This window comes from Photinus pyralis, unplaced genomic scaffold (genome assembly GCF_008802855.1).
Source record: "Photinus pyralis isolate 1611_PpyrPB1 unplaced genomic scaffold, Ppyr1.3 Ppyr1.4_LG1, whole genome shotgun sequence".
Lineage (NCBI taxonomy): Eukaryota > Metazoa > Arthropoda > Insecta > Coleoptera > Lampyridae > Photinus > Photinus pyralis.
In genome coordinates, this window is record NW_022170249.1 from 45,526,596 (window position 1) to 45,542,297 (window position 15,702).

Consider the following 15,702-nt stretch of genomic DNA (forward strand, 5'->3'; position numbering starts at 1 on the left):
TAAATTATCTGCATGCTATTGATTTTTGAATTTAGATTTAATATTGATCAATATTGCAATATTAGATACATATTATTGTGTAAACTACGCCATGCGGGACTTTTTATTTGACACCCTGTATGTGCATTAACGTCAAAAGCTGGTTGTAATTTGAGATTAGACCCACGATTCGATCATAGTAGCCTAATTCTAGGACAGCTTTGTTATGTATCATAATTATTAGTTGTTAATTTTGTTTAAATAATCACCTTTCATTTTATTTATTTGTTCAACTTTATGTGTTAAAAGACTAAATTTAAACATCTGGAAATAATTGCTACGTAATTATGTCCGGTCGTAGATAAGAAGTTTTCTTATCGTGACGTAAGCTGACTAGTTTCAAGATAAGAAAACGACCATTAATTTGTTTAATTTATTCGTAGGCAGTAGAAACGGAAAGTGAAACGGAAAGGGAAAAGGTTTAAATAGAGAAGACGGGCTTTAATGGGGGTCCTTTTTTGGTGGCAAAGTTTTTGTCTAGGTTTTTGTTATAGAAGAAAGTTAGTTGAGTACTATAAGTCGTCGTGATAAAAGTGAATGATTAGTGAAATTAAAAAAGTTAACTTTACGAAGAAGCAGTTTTACATCAGTAACTACAGCGAACCCAGTGCCGTTTAAATCGAGATTCGAGTGCTGTAATTGAAGCCCAGAAGTGAAATTTCGAAGCAATATCGCCTAGTGTTTTGTGTTTGTGCGTGATTTATTGTAAATTGCAGGTACGATCGAAGATTTTAGATTATTGACACTTTAAAGTTCGCTTGTAGAGTGGTATGTGTAATTCGGGATCTTAGTGCCTGTTTTTCTTTCAGATTATTTGATTGTTTTATGTCGAATAAATTTGTTCATCTGTAAATGATTGGTTTTATGATTAATCGAGCCCAAATTGCGACCCAGATAAGAGTTTTTTGTATTTCGTGCCCAGAATGACGTCAGGTGTTAATAGCAAATGTGTTAATTAATTTTTTGGAACTTTGGAGGTAGTTAAGGAAGCTTAATTTTTCAAATTAATAAAATTTACGTCAATACCGAGATTTTCGTGGTGACGGAGGCTGGACATGCCCTGCAAAAATTATAATTATTTCTTTTACTACTAGTTAACATGAGGTTACATAAAGAGCATAGTACGGAGATCAAATTATTTGCGGATATTCATCTGACGTTGGGTCTTTGAGATGTTGTAGGGTAATTGCATCCACATCTCTTAAGGGTAGTCTTTCCGGACACTTATTAAGAGTTTTTTTTACTAATTTATTAACAAGGTCACTTTTGCAGCGACCTTAAGGAGGAATGACCCTTATACTTTTATTTTATTTTGCTGTATTCAAATTTTATCAAAAGTGGACTTTGGTTTTAACCAAAAAAGTTATTTGTCAAAGAAGCGTTCCAAATAAATTTGGTCCACGCACCGTGTAATAAGTTTAAGTGTTTCTCTTTTCTCGTCAGACGATTACAGATGTTTACCTACCTATATTAATATTAATATAGGTAGGTAAACATCCGCATTTCCATGTTATACGCATCAACCCATATTTTTTATACTTCGTTATGACTAGTAGTGCAATAAAGTAATATTGACTATGCTTCAAACCGTTATTAATTCAGCATTAATCTATTTATTTGTTTATTAGAGCGGCCATAACACATGTGCGTGCTTATTTCTATGTATAAAATCCATTAAAACAACATTTTTAGAAAACCAAGAGATATGATCACCATTTAGGCTAGTCACTATTTGACGAAAGTAAAAACTCCCAATTTTTAATGAGATAAATATCCTCTTCGCTATCTATTTCACTTTCATGCTTCTCAAACTCGTTCCGATCATTTATTTATCTTAAAGCGTAATTGAAGTAATTGTAACGCAAATAAGATGACAGAGGGAGCGGCTTTAAACGTACTCTAGAAACTTTCACTGGGCTTGTTTTTGCAAAATTTTAACGAAGAAACTATTTTAGTTTTACGTGACCCAATTTGACGCAATATTGTAATTTCTAGGGCAATTTTTATTTTATAAAATTCCGGCTATTTGTATACTCCATTTCACTGGCCGTCCTTGAAATACAAAAAAAACGAATACCATGTTGACAGTGAAAGTAGTTTAGTTTCACTGAAGCCAAAAAAATTAAACAAGAGTAGAGAACCTTGCGTGGATACCATAAAAGATGCTTTACTTACTCCTCTTCTTTTATATGGAGGTATACAAAATCTTCATGCCAATGAAGACTATTGTGTTAGTAGAGGAAGTGACTGTATATGTACATACCTACACAAAAGACTAAGTAAGAGGAACTAAAAGTTGATTTCCTTGAATGTTATTTTCAACTGATCAAACTTCACTGTATGGTCTAAATTCGGAGAAGTGCACCGACTGTTATTATTGATCTTGCATAACTGCACAACATAACGAATTTTAATGACGCGTACCAGTATTGTACTTCCATGTAATTCTTTTCACCTTTACCTGCATATTATATAAATTACCGCGTCTGAATAATGTTTAAATCCCAACTCCATAAAGTCAGGATTAATTGAAAATTGTATAATTTGGCCCAATTTGCAGCCTAATCTACTTAGACTTGACTTTTTAGTAATGTATAATTTTAATGGTTTAAACCCAAACTGATATCTCTCCAGTTTTCTTATTTCACTTTCGAATTTCACTTTCTGCTGCCCTGCCCATACACATAAAAGATTAACCGTTTTTAGTTAACTCGTACAAATAAGGAACGTGGAAATTACAACTTTTCAGGTAGGTATTTTGCCATAGGAAATATCCATAACTAAAGTGCGGTAACTATTAAATTCCACAAGATGATAACGCGGGGAAAGTGTGACGATCTAAATTACTGGTTGAAAGAAAAAAATATATTAATTGGGGTACTTAATTTGCCATTCATCTTTATTAAAATGGTTAACCAATTATTATTGAATTAGTGTCAATTATCCACAATTTTATAATTTACAATCGTTTCATGAAATCAATCCCAGGTTATGTTTATGCCTCTAGTTTGAATTTCACTGTAAAATTAACCCTTGTAGATTTTGACCTGTGGAATCCAAAACGTTTATAATTTTCAATAGTTATAAGAGAAAAATCTGATTTCCACATAAAAAGGAAAGGAGGTATCAATTTTGGTGAAAAAAATTCAACGAAATGTAGCAGCGCGTAGAATTTTGTTTAAATAGATTTTGGTCCATAATTTTTGATGTAGTGGCCCAATCGATACGAGACGTTTTGGATTCTACCAACCAAAATTTACCAATTTCGTAGTCGCCTGCAAATTTTGTTGTAAAAATGACTTGTCCAAAATCGGCCGAGAAAAAATTGTTGACCTGTAGAATCTGAAATTTCTTTTTTTCTGAAACTACCTAAAAAGGGTGAAGAGAATGATTTTTCTCTCTAGTGACGTAACTAAAAAACAACTGCTGCGTTAATCTGACATTCTCGTATCTAGATTGCTATATGTCAAACTTCATTATTGCTTACGATAATGTTTCAATTTTGATTGTACTTTCAGAGAATATTATGTGTAAAACTTGAGAAGAAAGTGTTTTTCATTTAAACTACAATAGTTATTTGTACAACTAGAGAAGAAAGTGGAGTTTTTCAACTTGAGTTTAAAGGCTACGCTCGTGTTTCAATTGAACGAAAGTTGAAAAACACGTTCTTCTCAAGTTTACCATGTAATTTTTCCTGAAACTACAATCGAAATTGAAAAATTATAGTATGCAATAATGAAGTTTGACACATAGCAATCTAGGTACAGGTATGTTTCAATTTGAAATGTCATTATTAAGATTAACCAAGCAATTGTTTTTTACTTTCCTCACTAGAAAGGAAAATGATATTTTCTTCACCCTTTTTAGAGACGAAAGTGGTTGTTTCTAAAGTAGTTTCAGAAAAAGAAGTATTGTTTTCTTGTTATCTTATATATTGTTTTTTTGCGATATTTTTCTCCAGTCTTCTTCAGGTGAGCGAGAGGGGAAAACTAAGAGGCAAATGCTCTCGAAAGCTTGCCTTTTAGTTCCCCTCTCGCTCACCTGCAGTATCCGCGCTTAGCATTGGGACCCGCAGTCTATTTTCATATGTCGATGCTTTTTTTTTGCAAATTTAATAGTGAAGGAGTGAACAGCTTAAATTTTGAGCATAATTATAGTCACCTCAACTTTTTACGGTCTACTCGATATCGCCTCGGACTGTAATTTTTGGAAGGCCGCCGGGACATTTTTTAACCCGAAGGGCATTACCTCGAACTGGTAGAAGTCGCCATCGAGAGTTGAAAATGTTGTTAACGGTCTTGATTGGAGATACAAGGGGGGATGAAAACGTCTTTTTCCGTGTGGTTGCCGAGAGAGTACCAGATGGTGGAATATCCAATGATGTTCAGGCAGCGATGCGGATCTATAACTTTGGCGGTAGTTTTGAGGCGATGTTCGATGATGGCGACAAGGTCGTCTAGGATGAAATTGTGTATAGACCCCGAGTCGAGTTGAGCCTGTGCCGGCCACGGTAAGCAAAAGTTGTGGTAGGTCGGCGTTGGATCCGGAGCGGATTGTTGGCCAGAGGTTCCGGTCGTTCCTGCCGCTGGCCCGTTTTCCTAGGCGGAGTGACGTACTGGACAGACCCGATGGAAATGATAACCCGGACAGAAACGGCATTTGTGATCATTATGCGAAGGTGCATAATTGTGCAACAACCTATTGTCCATCTCATTATTGGGTTTAGGACAATTCCCCGAAAACAATTGACCGAAAACAATTGCCCGAATACAATTGACCGCACAGACAATTAATCGAACGGGCAATTCGGCGAACGGACAATTCACCGAATGTACAATTTATCGAATAGACAATTTACCGAATGCACTGTTAAACTGGGCGAAACGTATTCAGGTTCCTAAAGTAGGTACCCAAAAATTATTCAATGTTGGAATGCGTTGTTTAGCTCAAACTATTGAAGTTAGCTTAATTTTAATTTTGTTTGTTTTCATTGAATTGAGAATTGAGTTAGATTGTTTGGGTGGTGTTTTTACCAATTGAATATCTCTATACTTTCAATTTCTTTGCCTTTCTGTTTAATTTGGTTTTCTTCTAAAGTAAAAATAAGATTATTGTGTATATTTGTTTATTATTACACATGCAATAGAAATAGGAGATATAACTCTCGTTAGGAAAGATTGCGCTTCTTCGGGAAAGATGTCGGAATCAGTAAGTTGATTAAATGTCACATTCGCTAGCGCTACTGGAACAAATCCTAAGGCTGATAAGTATCGAAGGGAAGCAAAAAATAGGAATTCTTGTCATTCTGTTTTGTGTTCAAAATTAAATAATGTATAGTATGATTCGGTCAATTGTCTATCGGTCAATTGTGTGTTCGGTAAATTGTTTTTCGGTCAATTGTCCGTTCGGTGAAATGTCCGTTCGGGCAAATGTTTTCGGTCAATTGTCCGGAACCGCTCATTATTATCTGTCTCGATGCTGCTGGAAAAATTTTGATAGGTCGAGTTTGAAGTTTTGAGTCCACCATCAGTACGATCTTGTAGGGGGCTACCAGATTCTCCCTGTATCGGTACCCAGTTCCGACGTCCCGTTCACCAGATTTCGCATTTTGACCGATTTCGTTAAAAACCCGCTACAAAATAGTACGCAATTTTTAAATACTTCTCATAGCTGGAGCTTCTATTAGCGACACGATAAAGAAAGACCGTGATTAGAGCTCTAAGAAACTGTTGGGCGTCAAAAGTCGACTACCCCTCGAAGACGCACGTCTTGCAAAAGGTGGTTAAATTCGCCCCTAGGAAAAGAAACAAAATTCAGTAACGCAGGAGTTGTGCGCGTTTACAATATCTTTCCGACGACACCAATTTGAAAACAATCGGGCTAAAAAAAGAAGGAAACTTTACCAACTAAAAAAGGATGTCTTCTTCCAGTCAACCTGCGCCAACAATCTTTTATTTAGCTTGATTCTAGAGGAAAGGTTAAAATTGGTTGGACAGGTATCTTTATTTATTGAGGGTAGATTGTGATAATTGTAAGCTGTATCTGAGAGGAACATGGAACTATAAGAATAAAATGGTTTCATTCTGAAAAGCAGGAAATAAATTTAATTTTCACACAATTAAAAATGTCATATACCCAGTATTATTATTGTATAACGTACACTTATATCTTTGTATCACTTTGGGATTGGTAACATAGGTAACGAATAACTTTGACAAAGGCAATGTGCAATAAAAGGATAGTGCTAAACATCTAGATAGTCAAATCTACACACGAGAATGTAAAAAACTGTAAGTAGAATTACAATGATACTTAAATATAAAAATTCGTCATAGACAAAGCGCGCAAATAAATAAAAACATTTAGTAATGGCGTTTTAACATTAACAAACAAACATAACAATTTCTAAAGCATACAAACAATTTATGCGGTAACAGACTTAGAATTTTGAACACGCAACAATTTTTTTCTTTGCAAGTTTTACCATTTCTGAGCGATATGAAAATTCTTTAGTATGGTCGACTACTACTTGCAATATCAGAAATAGTAAAAACTTTTAAATATGTAAGCTTATTCTATCTAAAGGAACCTTAAAAAATTATTAAATATAATGTAAAGATACTAAAAAATGTAATATAAAAATAGGCAATATTAAGTATTTTAGTAATACAAAAAAAGTCATGTGAGGTCTTATAGTTACTATTATCACTTTTGGTTTAATTGTCAATACATTTGAGTACTGCACCAATATTGCGTCTATAACTTTCCAAATAATTGTGATAAAGTACCTAGTGATGAATTTTACAAGCCAAAGAGTTGTGCAAGCACTCAAATATCGAATAGAAAATGACTAACTTAGTTCTATAAATCACTCGGGCTTTTGGAAGAATTAATGTTTGTAACCTTTGGAATATGTCTACCTATTTGTATAAAATGTCTTATTAAAAATTTAACAATGATACACACTACTATAGGAATTTATCTCCATGAAGTTTACGCTTTTGATTTCATTGGTCGTTTTTCCAACGTTTTTACGTGAACTGTTTAAATAATTCAGATGTCAATTTCGAAAGCCATAATCTGAAGCAATAATGTTAGATAACTCGAAAAATTAAGACATTTAAAACGTAGGTTCCTACACTGTTAGAAGGAAGTCGGTTCAAAAAGAAACAACTTGGCAGGAAATCAAATAATTATTGTCCAGGCATGGGTGCTTGTGAGTGTTAGCGAAAAACCTGTATGTGTAGGTGTAGGTATGGTAAATAATGGCCAATTCCTAAAGTACTCATTCGGGATTCATAAATTCTCACCGTCCAAAAACTTGTGCGTCTTACACTTACGTATCTAATAAATCTATCATATCCAACCCAAATAAAAATTGAATGGCAATTTAAACGTGGATTAGCTCCACATACGTTTAGGATGAGATGAATATTAAAAAAGTGTAAACTAAACAGCAAACACAGCCATTTGGAGGCACAAAAATAACTTCGCTTGAAAATTAGATATTTCTTGGCTTTCTTAAATTAATGACGGATTGTTTTTTAACTACAGGGCACTCATCTCACTATCAAAGTTTAATGACTAGAAAATGTAGTAAAAAAATGTACATGAATTTACAAACACATAATTGTTATCAGACTTTTTGCTTTAAGTATTGTTATCCCAAACAACACGAAATTTTGTGCGAGCCCGGGAAAACATTTTGGATGTCCACTAGGAGGCTTTCTGCTTTTTTCTAATTTCACGTCGTCTCTCCGCCTCCATCGAAATAGACGGCTTGAAATCTCTATAATCCAACTGCACACAAAGATTGATTGATTTTCGGCTCATACGCGCGTAGTTTAAAAGTGTACTTACAAGCATTTCGTCATCGGGGACGCGTGATAACAGATCTAAGACTTCGTTGTTCGGCACAGAGTGTGGTCTCATAATCTTCCTTAGGAATTTATTCAAACCCCACAGCATCAACAAGTATCTAATTGGCACAAAGTACAATACCAAAGTTGCGCCTACCAACAAACCAACAGCTATCCAGGAGAGATATGGCACTGTGAAATTAAAAATACTGAAAGAGATAAAGTACATATTAAAATGCATCGAATTCTTCCTGAAAATAAGCTAATAGCAAAAATTGTCAGAAATGTACACAAAACGTGTTGGTAAGAATCAAGGCGGGCGATTTCCATAAGAGAAAAAATGGTTTTATTGACCCATTTCAAAGAAACTCTGTAATTTACAAAATATGTCCTATGGTAACGTAATACAACATAAAGCCAAATAAGACTTGTTCTCAAACTGTGTCATGCCAAAGCATTAAAGGCATATATCGCAGCTTGACTAGAAATAAAGTTTTCTCCTACTATCTGCGTACTGTTAATGGAAAAAGGATACCACCATAAGCGCTTGGAGGATGGTATACCACTGAAAGATGACCCATCACATTCTTTGTGGGTGCTCCTCCATTTCAAAGTTAAGGGAAAGTTTTGGTCAGGCATAAAAAATATCCCGTCGCTACGTCCTCAAGTTTGAGTGGGGAGTGGCTCAAGTACCGTGTAAGAGGGACTCTCATATGAAAGCTAAGTGCGTGTGGATCTCAATGAACCAGCAGATTTAAGACTTACTTTTTAACACCTTCTCCCAGACTGGCTAATCGACCAATTGTGTTTTGAACAGTTTGGGTAACCTCCTGTATCGCTTGCAACTTTTCCTTCAAACTTTTCTTCTCTTCCTAAAAAATTCAGTACGGTACACCGACAGACAAGCCGACCCACCTTATCTTTATCGTCTTCATCATCATCCTCTATGTCAGAATCGGTAGCCTCATCCCAAGAGACATTCACAGGAGCCGCTATAGTTTTCAGAATGTACTGCTTGACAAAAATTAACAATCCTACTGCCGGTATCATCCACACTTCAAAGTAATAACAAAGCACCAACCAAAAAAGTAAACCTATCAAGCTCTGCAACGTCGACTCCCACTCGAAGCACCCTCTGCAATAATTAACAATGACCATTTCAAATTGTGTTACATGAAACTTACTGGAACACCTTCCCAATCTCATAAAAATGTATGATGATGCTTTTAAATCTCATAACATTCTTCATAAAAACTTGGCGTTTGAATTTAACCTCTGGCTCCATTAGTTTAACTTCCTTCGGATTAAGGGTGCGGATACAAGCCCGAATTGGATTCCAAACGACAGTCATCTCCAACAGAATTTGGGGACAACTTCCTTTCGCTCTGCTTCTAAGCTTTTTATCCTTAAGCGAGTACCACCGCTTCTCCCCACTCTTCACACGCAGCAATGGAATCGCCACTTTGCCAAGAAATTCGACCTTATGATCACGGTCCTCGTCGAAGACCGTAATTTCCAGAACGTTGTTAATGTCTTTAATATTAAAGGTGAATATCTTCTGCCAGGTCGGCGTGAGCGTTTTGTACTCGGTTTGGGTTTGCAAACGTGCGTTTCCCAATTCTACCACGCAAAACGGATCGCTTTTACCGCCCAAATCGGCCGATGCCAGCCCGCTGGCTTTGAATACCTTGACTGTTAAGTGACCGATATCTTTAATGTTGTGAAATGTTCGTTGCCATGCCTGAACGTGGAATTGGATGAGAATGAGAGCTTAAATGTTGGATGGTAGCTTACGTAACGTGCCAAAACAGCCTCCCGCTCCCGAGGGTTTTCTTCGTACAGAGTGAGATCGGATATCGTTTCCGATGCTGTCGTTCCACTTATTGTCAATAAAAAACTTAGCGAACCAGCGCCGTCTTCAAGTTCTTCACTGAAGTTATGAGTTTTTTCTCGTTCAAAACTGGACAAGTCGATTAAACATCTGAAAATAGAAAATGAACGAATATTAGTTTTGTTGATGCATAAAGTAATTGCGAATTGCGAACGTTGGCAGTTTATAAAAATATGATAACAATGCAAGGAGGTCGATATAATATATCCAAAGGACGTTTTAGATTAAAGAGGTCACGTTTGATAGAAGGAGTATTTGTTTCACATGTACCTAAGCTTTATAGGGGGATTAGAGGCGTAATTAAATTGTGGACTGGATCCCGCTTCAAAATGGAATGCGAAATGTACCTAGGTACCTACATAACTTAAATCGCATAGCGATCTTGAGAATTATTTCGGTTCAGTTATTCTATTTAAGAATGTAGGATTAAAAACCAAGCACTCAATCGGCTAGTCAATGGTATAATGCAAAAAATGGTTTATTTGGGAAAATTGCTAAGTTCCATTGTGCATGGTAACCATTCACTAAGGCACATTTCATTTAGTGGCCGGAATCGATTGTTATATTCTTTTAACAACCTGTGAAGAATGTAGTAAGAGAGTTTGAAACTGCTTTCATAAATAACAAAAAATATATGACGAACCCCTAAGAACTCTTTAATAATCTATAAAGAATTATTTTCGCTTATTACATTTTTAAGTGTGCGGCATTTTGATTTGCTATAAAATTTGCGTACTTGCGTAGACGTTCGCTAGCAAACCAAGTTTCTTTTAAATAAATATATGCAAAACCAGTTATGTATTTCTAAATCTCTATCTACCACAAAAAAGTGCTTAAAATCATACTACAATCTCCAAAGGGTCTTCAGAGATTACTTGATCTCTGGAAAATCTCTAAAGCATCTGTTAAAAATCCCTGCTGGATTTCTTAGTGATATTCTATAACTAATCTCTGAAGAATTTCTGGAATATTCGTTACACTGCCCCCTTCTTAAAACACGGACGTTGTTATATCGTTTTAAAGCCTTTACTTGTGGATCTAATTTATTATAAGTGTTGTCTTCGTATAAAATGGGATAGCTCTATAGAGAATAGAATTCAAACTCATGTAAATTACCTACACTGTCTGTAGTTCAGCGCCATGTTTAATGGTATAATTGTGAGTTTCATTAAGCTTAGCAAATTTCTCAATGTTTTGTTTTACAAAGAATAATGTGCTAAGTATGTAAATATAGGATAACTACATATATTATTATTCTAAAACAAAAAAAACTACACGAATCGCTTTGAATATATTTCGAAATTAATAAAGAATCTATTCAAGGCTACACTGTTTTCCCAGCATATATATGATAACATACTTGATGACGGATTCAAAGCATGTATATTAATAGTTTTTTGTGATGCCAAAGGCACGAGACAATTCAACTTCTTCAGTGCAAAACGCAGGCCTCTTTCTTGTCCTTGTGAAGGTGGTTTAAGGATCACGAGACAATTCAATTCAACTTCTTCAGTGCAAAACGCAGGCCTCTTTCTTGTCCTTGTGAAGGTGGTTTACAATGATCTTCCAAAGATAACCTAGGGATTTAATGTTCTAAACTTTTATCAAGGGAATATATTGGCTACAAACTATGATGAAAAAAATCCACTTAACCCATACTGGGTATATATGTTAGGCGCAAAGACCGAAAACGGCCATTGAGCGAAAAAAACGGCCACAACGCGTTTTGGGTAATTTCAATTGACCACGAAGCGTTCTTGACGTTTTTTTCGGTTTGTGGGCGTTTAAAAACAGCCACTTCGCGTTCTGAATAATCTAACTGTACCATTACGCGAATTCGTGTTGCGGCTCTTAACTGTTTTCAACCACAACGCGTTCTAAAAATACCAAATATGTAGAACCCATTGTGTTTTTCCAATAGCTACGACGTGATTATTAAACATTCAGGGTAGTTTTTGTGAAACGGGAGGAAACTTTTAGCTTAGGAACCACAACTTACAGAGAGCTACTTACAGAGAGGTACATACGATTTTTTGATACTATCTCTTCCTTGCGTAAGTGTTCTTTATTTATTTTTGCAAGAGCTGTTGGAGTGGCATTTTGAGTTACATTTCACGTCTTTGGATTTGCACTTGCACTTTTTGTCGCTGCAGTATCGCTTGAAATTGCAGCTGACAAACCCCTGTGTGCTTCCCGACGATTTCCCTGAAGCGGTCCTGATGGTTACGGTATTCGTTGGTACGTCGTTCTCATCCATGAACGTGTTAAACAGGCGTGAACTCGTTTCGAGAATAAAGCCGTTGAAGTGTGGATGTGTGCTTAAATAGTCACAATGGGTTCTGAATATTTACTATTTTTTAGAATGCGTTGTGGTTGAAAACAGTTAACAGCCACAACGCGAATTCTCGTAATGGTACAGTTGGATTGTTCAGAACGCGTAGTGGCTATTTTGAAACGCCCACAAAGCGAAAAAAACCTAATGAACGCTACGTGGTCAATTTACATTACCCAAAACGCGTTGTGGCCGTTTTTTTCGCTCAATGGCCGTTTTCGGTCTTTGCGCCTAACATATATAATGATTTACAATGGGCCAAGAACACTCCCTTGAGGAACTTCTTTATTTATTACAAGTAGGGAAGAGTTTTTACCTCGGTTTTTACCGTAGTAATAGTTGATCATTGATACTGAACATGAATTTCCTTTTATCTTCTTTAAAATAAAGAGGCGGGATTTTTTTCAGTGCAATCGATAAATAATGAACGAAAACCCAGTAAGAATCAATTATCGTCAGTTGAATTACGGATCGACCAATAAAAATAATAGAAAATATGAATATGCTTTATCATCTCATTTGTTTAAAAGAAGCATGCTGCATTAATTAAATATACAAAATTGTCCAAATAGATCAATAGTTTCTAAACTAACGCATAATCAGAGAATTCGTTCTGTTTTATTCTAGTCAACAGCCAAAAGTTCGAGAAGATTTTTGGCGAAAGGCGAAGTTACTGGCGACCTAGGCCAAGGCAGTTTCGTGCACGTGCCAACATATTCTTAATTATTTTGCAGATATTTTTGTTGACCATTGTTGAAATAAATATAAATAAATTCATTAAAAAATTTAATTACTAAAGCTCGATTTTATTTATATAAAGAACTCAATAATATTGCCAAGTGCCGTGCATTACGAACTTGTATATGCTACAAAAAGCAAATGGTTTATTTAAAGAAACAATAGCGGATTGCAACCTAGCCTAGCATTTCTATACATACTTAATAAAGAGCGAGATATAGACCTCATTAGTATTTCAATTTGATATACTCGTACCTAGGTCTGCAACTTCTTTGTAAAAAAAACTCAACAGAAACAGTCAAATCAAAAGACTTCCAAGTGACAGAAGACTACATTCCATACACGTTAATTTCCAGAATCAGATTTTGATGTGGTTATAGCAGAAAAAGTAGAGATGCCGACATATGTATTCATAACACTTTCTTTGTCTACGGGTTTAGGGAAGGAACTGAACTGTAACGTTCAGTTCGAAACCATTTTTCCTGGCTTATCTTATGTGTGAGAGTGGCAAAAAATAACGGAAATTCTGGACTTACGGCAAAGTATTGATTATGGTTTAAGTTGAAATGAAATAAAATTCCAAGTACCTAGTAGTAGATAGTAGTTTTTTACGATAGACATGTCTGTTGCAACAGTAGGTATGTTAAATATAATATGTGGAACAGGAAATAGAGTTAAAAATATGTTGTTTGTTTTATTCCTGTGTGAAGCAATGGAAATGGAACTACTTCTTGTTGAGGTAAACACAAAGTGATAATAATAGGTCTAGTACAAAGGAATATTAAATTTTCAGAAGGTCTCGATATTGATCCGCAAATCCTTCAAATATTAACCGCCGGTCTTGTTATTTACTTATCAAACCGCCGCGTCGGGTTACAACGTAAGCCAAGCTTCTTTATAGAAGATTGAAACTGATATAATTTCTTTTTCTTTGTACGTTAATTGGACTGCCTCTCAAATAACCAATGGGCACCTACCTAATAAAAAAGGCGACGCTAATATAACGTGACCTCAGGTTTTACTATCGGGGGAATAAGTCATAAAGTAAAGACGTGAAATGGTTCTCCAATATATGGCAAAGTAGTTTCTCTGCACCACCCTCCTATTTATAGGCATTTGAAAACCATGCACTTTAAATGAATAGGTGTCTTAAAGTTATGGTAATGTGTACGGAGAAGTTGGAGCAAATGGGATAACTACGAAATGGAACTCATTTCAAATTAACACAATAAGGCTTAAGCGACACAATTTGGTTTCAAAATAAAGAGCTCCATAATTTTACATGTATCAGGATCGCGCTAATATGTTTTGTTATCACAAAGACACATTGTTAAAACTGCTGTGTTAATGTTTATCGCCGTAAACCTTAAGCCCTTCTTAAGGTTCACGGCGATAAATATTGAAACATTGTTCATAGCCGAACATCATCCAAATTGACCCATTAGAAAAAATCAATAAGAGTTCCGAGAAATTTTGCATCATTTGAAAATTCTTAAAAAGCTCAACCTATAGGCAGTTAAAATTGTTTTGTCATATATTTTTAGCGCATTTCCACAAAAATAAAAAAAAATGCGCTATTGTGGCCACTTTGTCCGTCCGTCCGTCCGTCCGTCCGCTCGTTTTGCGACGCTACTAGTTCTTTATCTTAAGAGCTATTGTTCTACTTTTTTCGCTATTTGGTTCGTTATGGTGTCGAGTCTTGTACCAAGGAAGGAATTTTTTCTGTACCGCTTACAAAAAAAGTTATTGTAAAAAAAAACAAAAAACCGTTTTTTACATGTTCCATAATTTTACACTTTTGCCGTTTATTAACGATCCTAGAGATCGTTTATAATTTTGCATTACTATCTGTCGTCTGCCTGTTGGTCTGTCCGTCTGTTCCTTTGTCTGTCTGTCCATCTATCTGTCCGTGTGAACGATAACTTTGTTTAGAAATGTTCGATCGCTTTTACATCTCCGTTAGTTATGAACTGAATTGCATGAAATTCAATATGGGCATAGCTTTAGCCATATAATACGCAATGCCAAAAGTTGAATCGAATCGATTCAAAATTCACAGTGCCCTTTTCGCATCTCGATCATTTATAAACCGAATTGCAAAATTTTTTACTTATAAAAGCATTTGAATGAAATTTGATACATAGGCACTTGGAATAAAGGAAAATCTAGCGCCAGTTTCAAAATTTTATTTTGCGCATGCGCAGTGCCAACTTTTTTATTTATGGAGGGATTTAAGTGAAATTTGATATTTAGGCGCTTGGAACAAAGGAAAATCTAACATTAGTTTCAAAATTTAGGTTTGCGCATGCGCAGTTCCAACTTTCTTATTTAGAAAAGCATTGAAATGAAATTCTTCTCATAAACTGACATTGAAGTAGCACGACAAAAATGGATTGCCCATGTGCAACGCTATCTTTCATATTTGTGGCCGGATTTTTACGATTTTATAGAAGTTGCATCTTAGAAATGGGAAATGAATGCAAGTGGAAATACGCTTTATGTAAATCGTTTACGATTACTTTTTAACTTGTTTGTTTATTTTTGAACCCACACAAAATTAGATTTCTTTAAAAGGTGGTAAATTGAGTCTAGAAAGTTATTTCCGCCATTCAGAATCAATCGAAGGAGAATTGCGATTTAGCGGGTCCGTTACAATGATATTTTCGATAATCTTTAGGTCAATCTAAATAGCAAAACTTGTAAAGGGTAATTTAAATTGGAATTCTTGCACCACTTGGTTTTTTTATATTCAAAACGTTGCGTTAATTTTGTGTTTGAATTAGCGAACAGGCCTATAGACAAATCAAGTATCTATTGGAGTGAAATTTCAGGTAACTGGAAAG

The 15,702-nt window shown here is 35.4% G+C and overlaps 1 protein-coding gene across 6 annotated transcripts in view; it reads right to left on the reverse strand.

Moving 5' to 3' along the window:
- Positions 1-7,205: 7,205 nt before the first annotated feature.
- Positions 7,206-15,702, reverse strand: part of LOC116175382 (multiple C2 and transmembrane domain-containing protein) — a 116,611-nt gene continuing 108,114 nt past the window's right edge. For 4 of the 6 annotated variants that reach the window (XM_031493511.1, XM_031493488.1, XM_031493503.1 and 1 more), the window contains exons 10-14: positions 9,693-9,879; positions 9,083-9,639; positions 8,814-9,033; positions 8,664-8,770; positions 7,206-8,107 (exon numbers count right to left, since the gene is read on the reverse strand). In XM_031493511.1, the coding sequence (XP_031349371.1) occupies positions 7,756-8,107; positions 8,664-8,770; positions 8,814-9,033; positions 9,083-9,639; positions 9,693-9,879 (1,423 nt within the window). In that variant the 3' untranslated portion in view covers positions 7,206-7,755. Of the gene's footprint in view, positions 8,108-8,131; positions 8,619-8,663; positions 8,771-8,813; positions 9,034-9,082; positions 9,640-9,692; positions 9,880-15,702 lie in introns of those variants that run through there. The other 2 variants (XM_031493479.1, XM_031493497.1) reach the window with 2 other exon arrangements.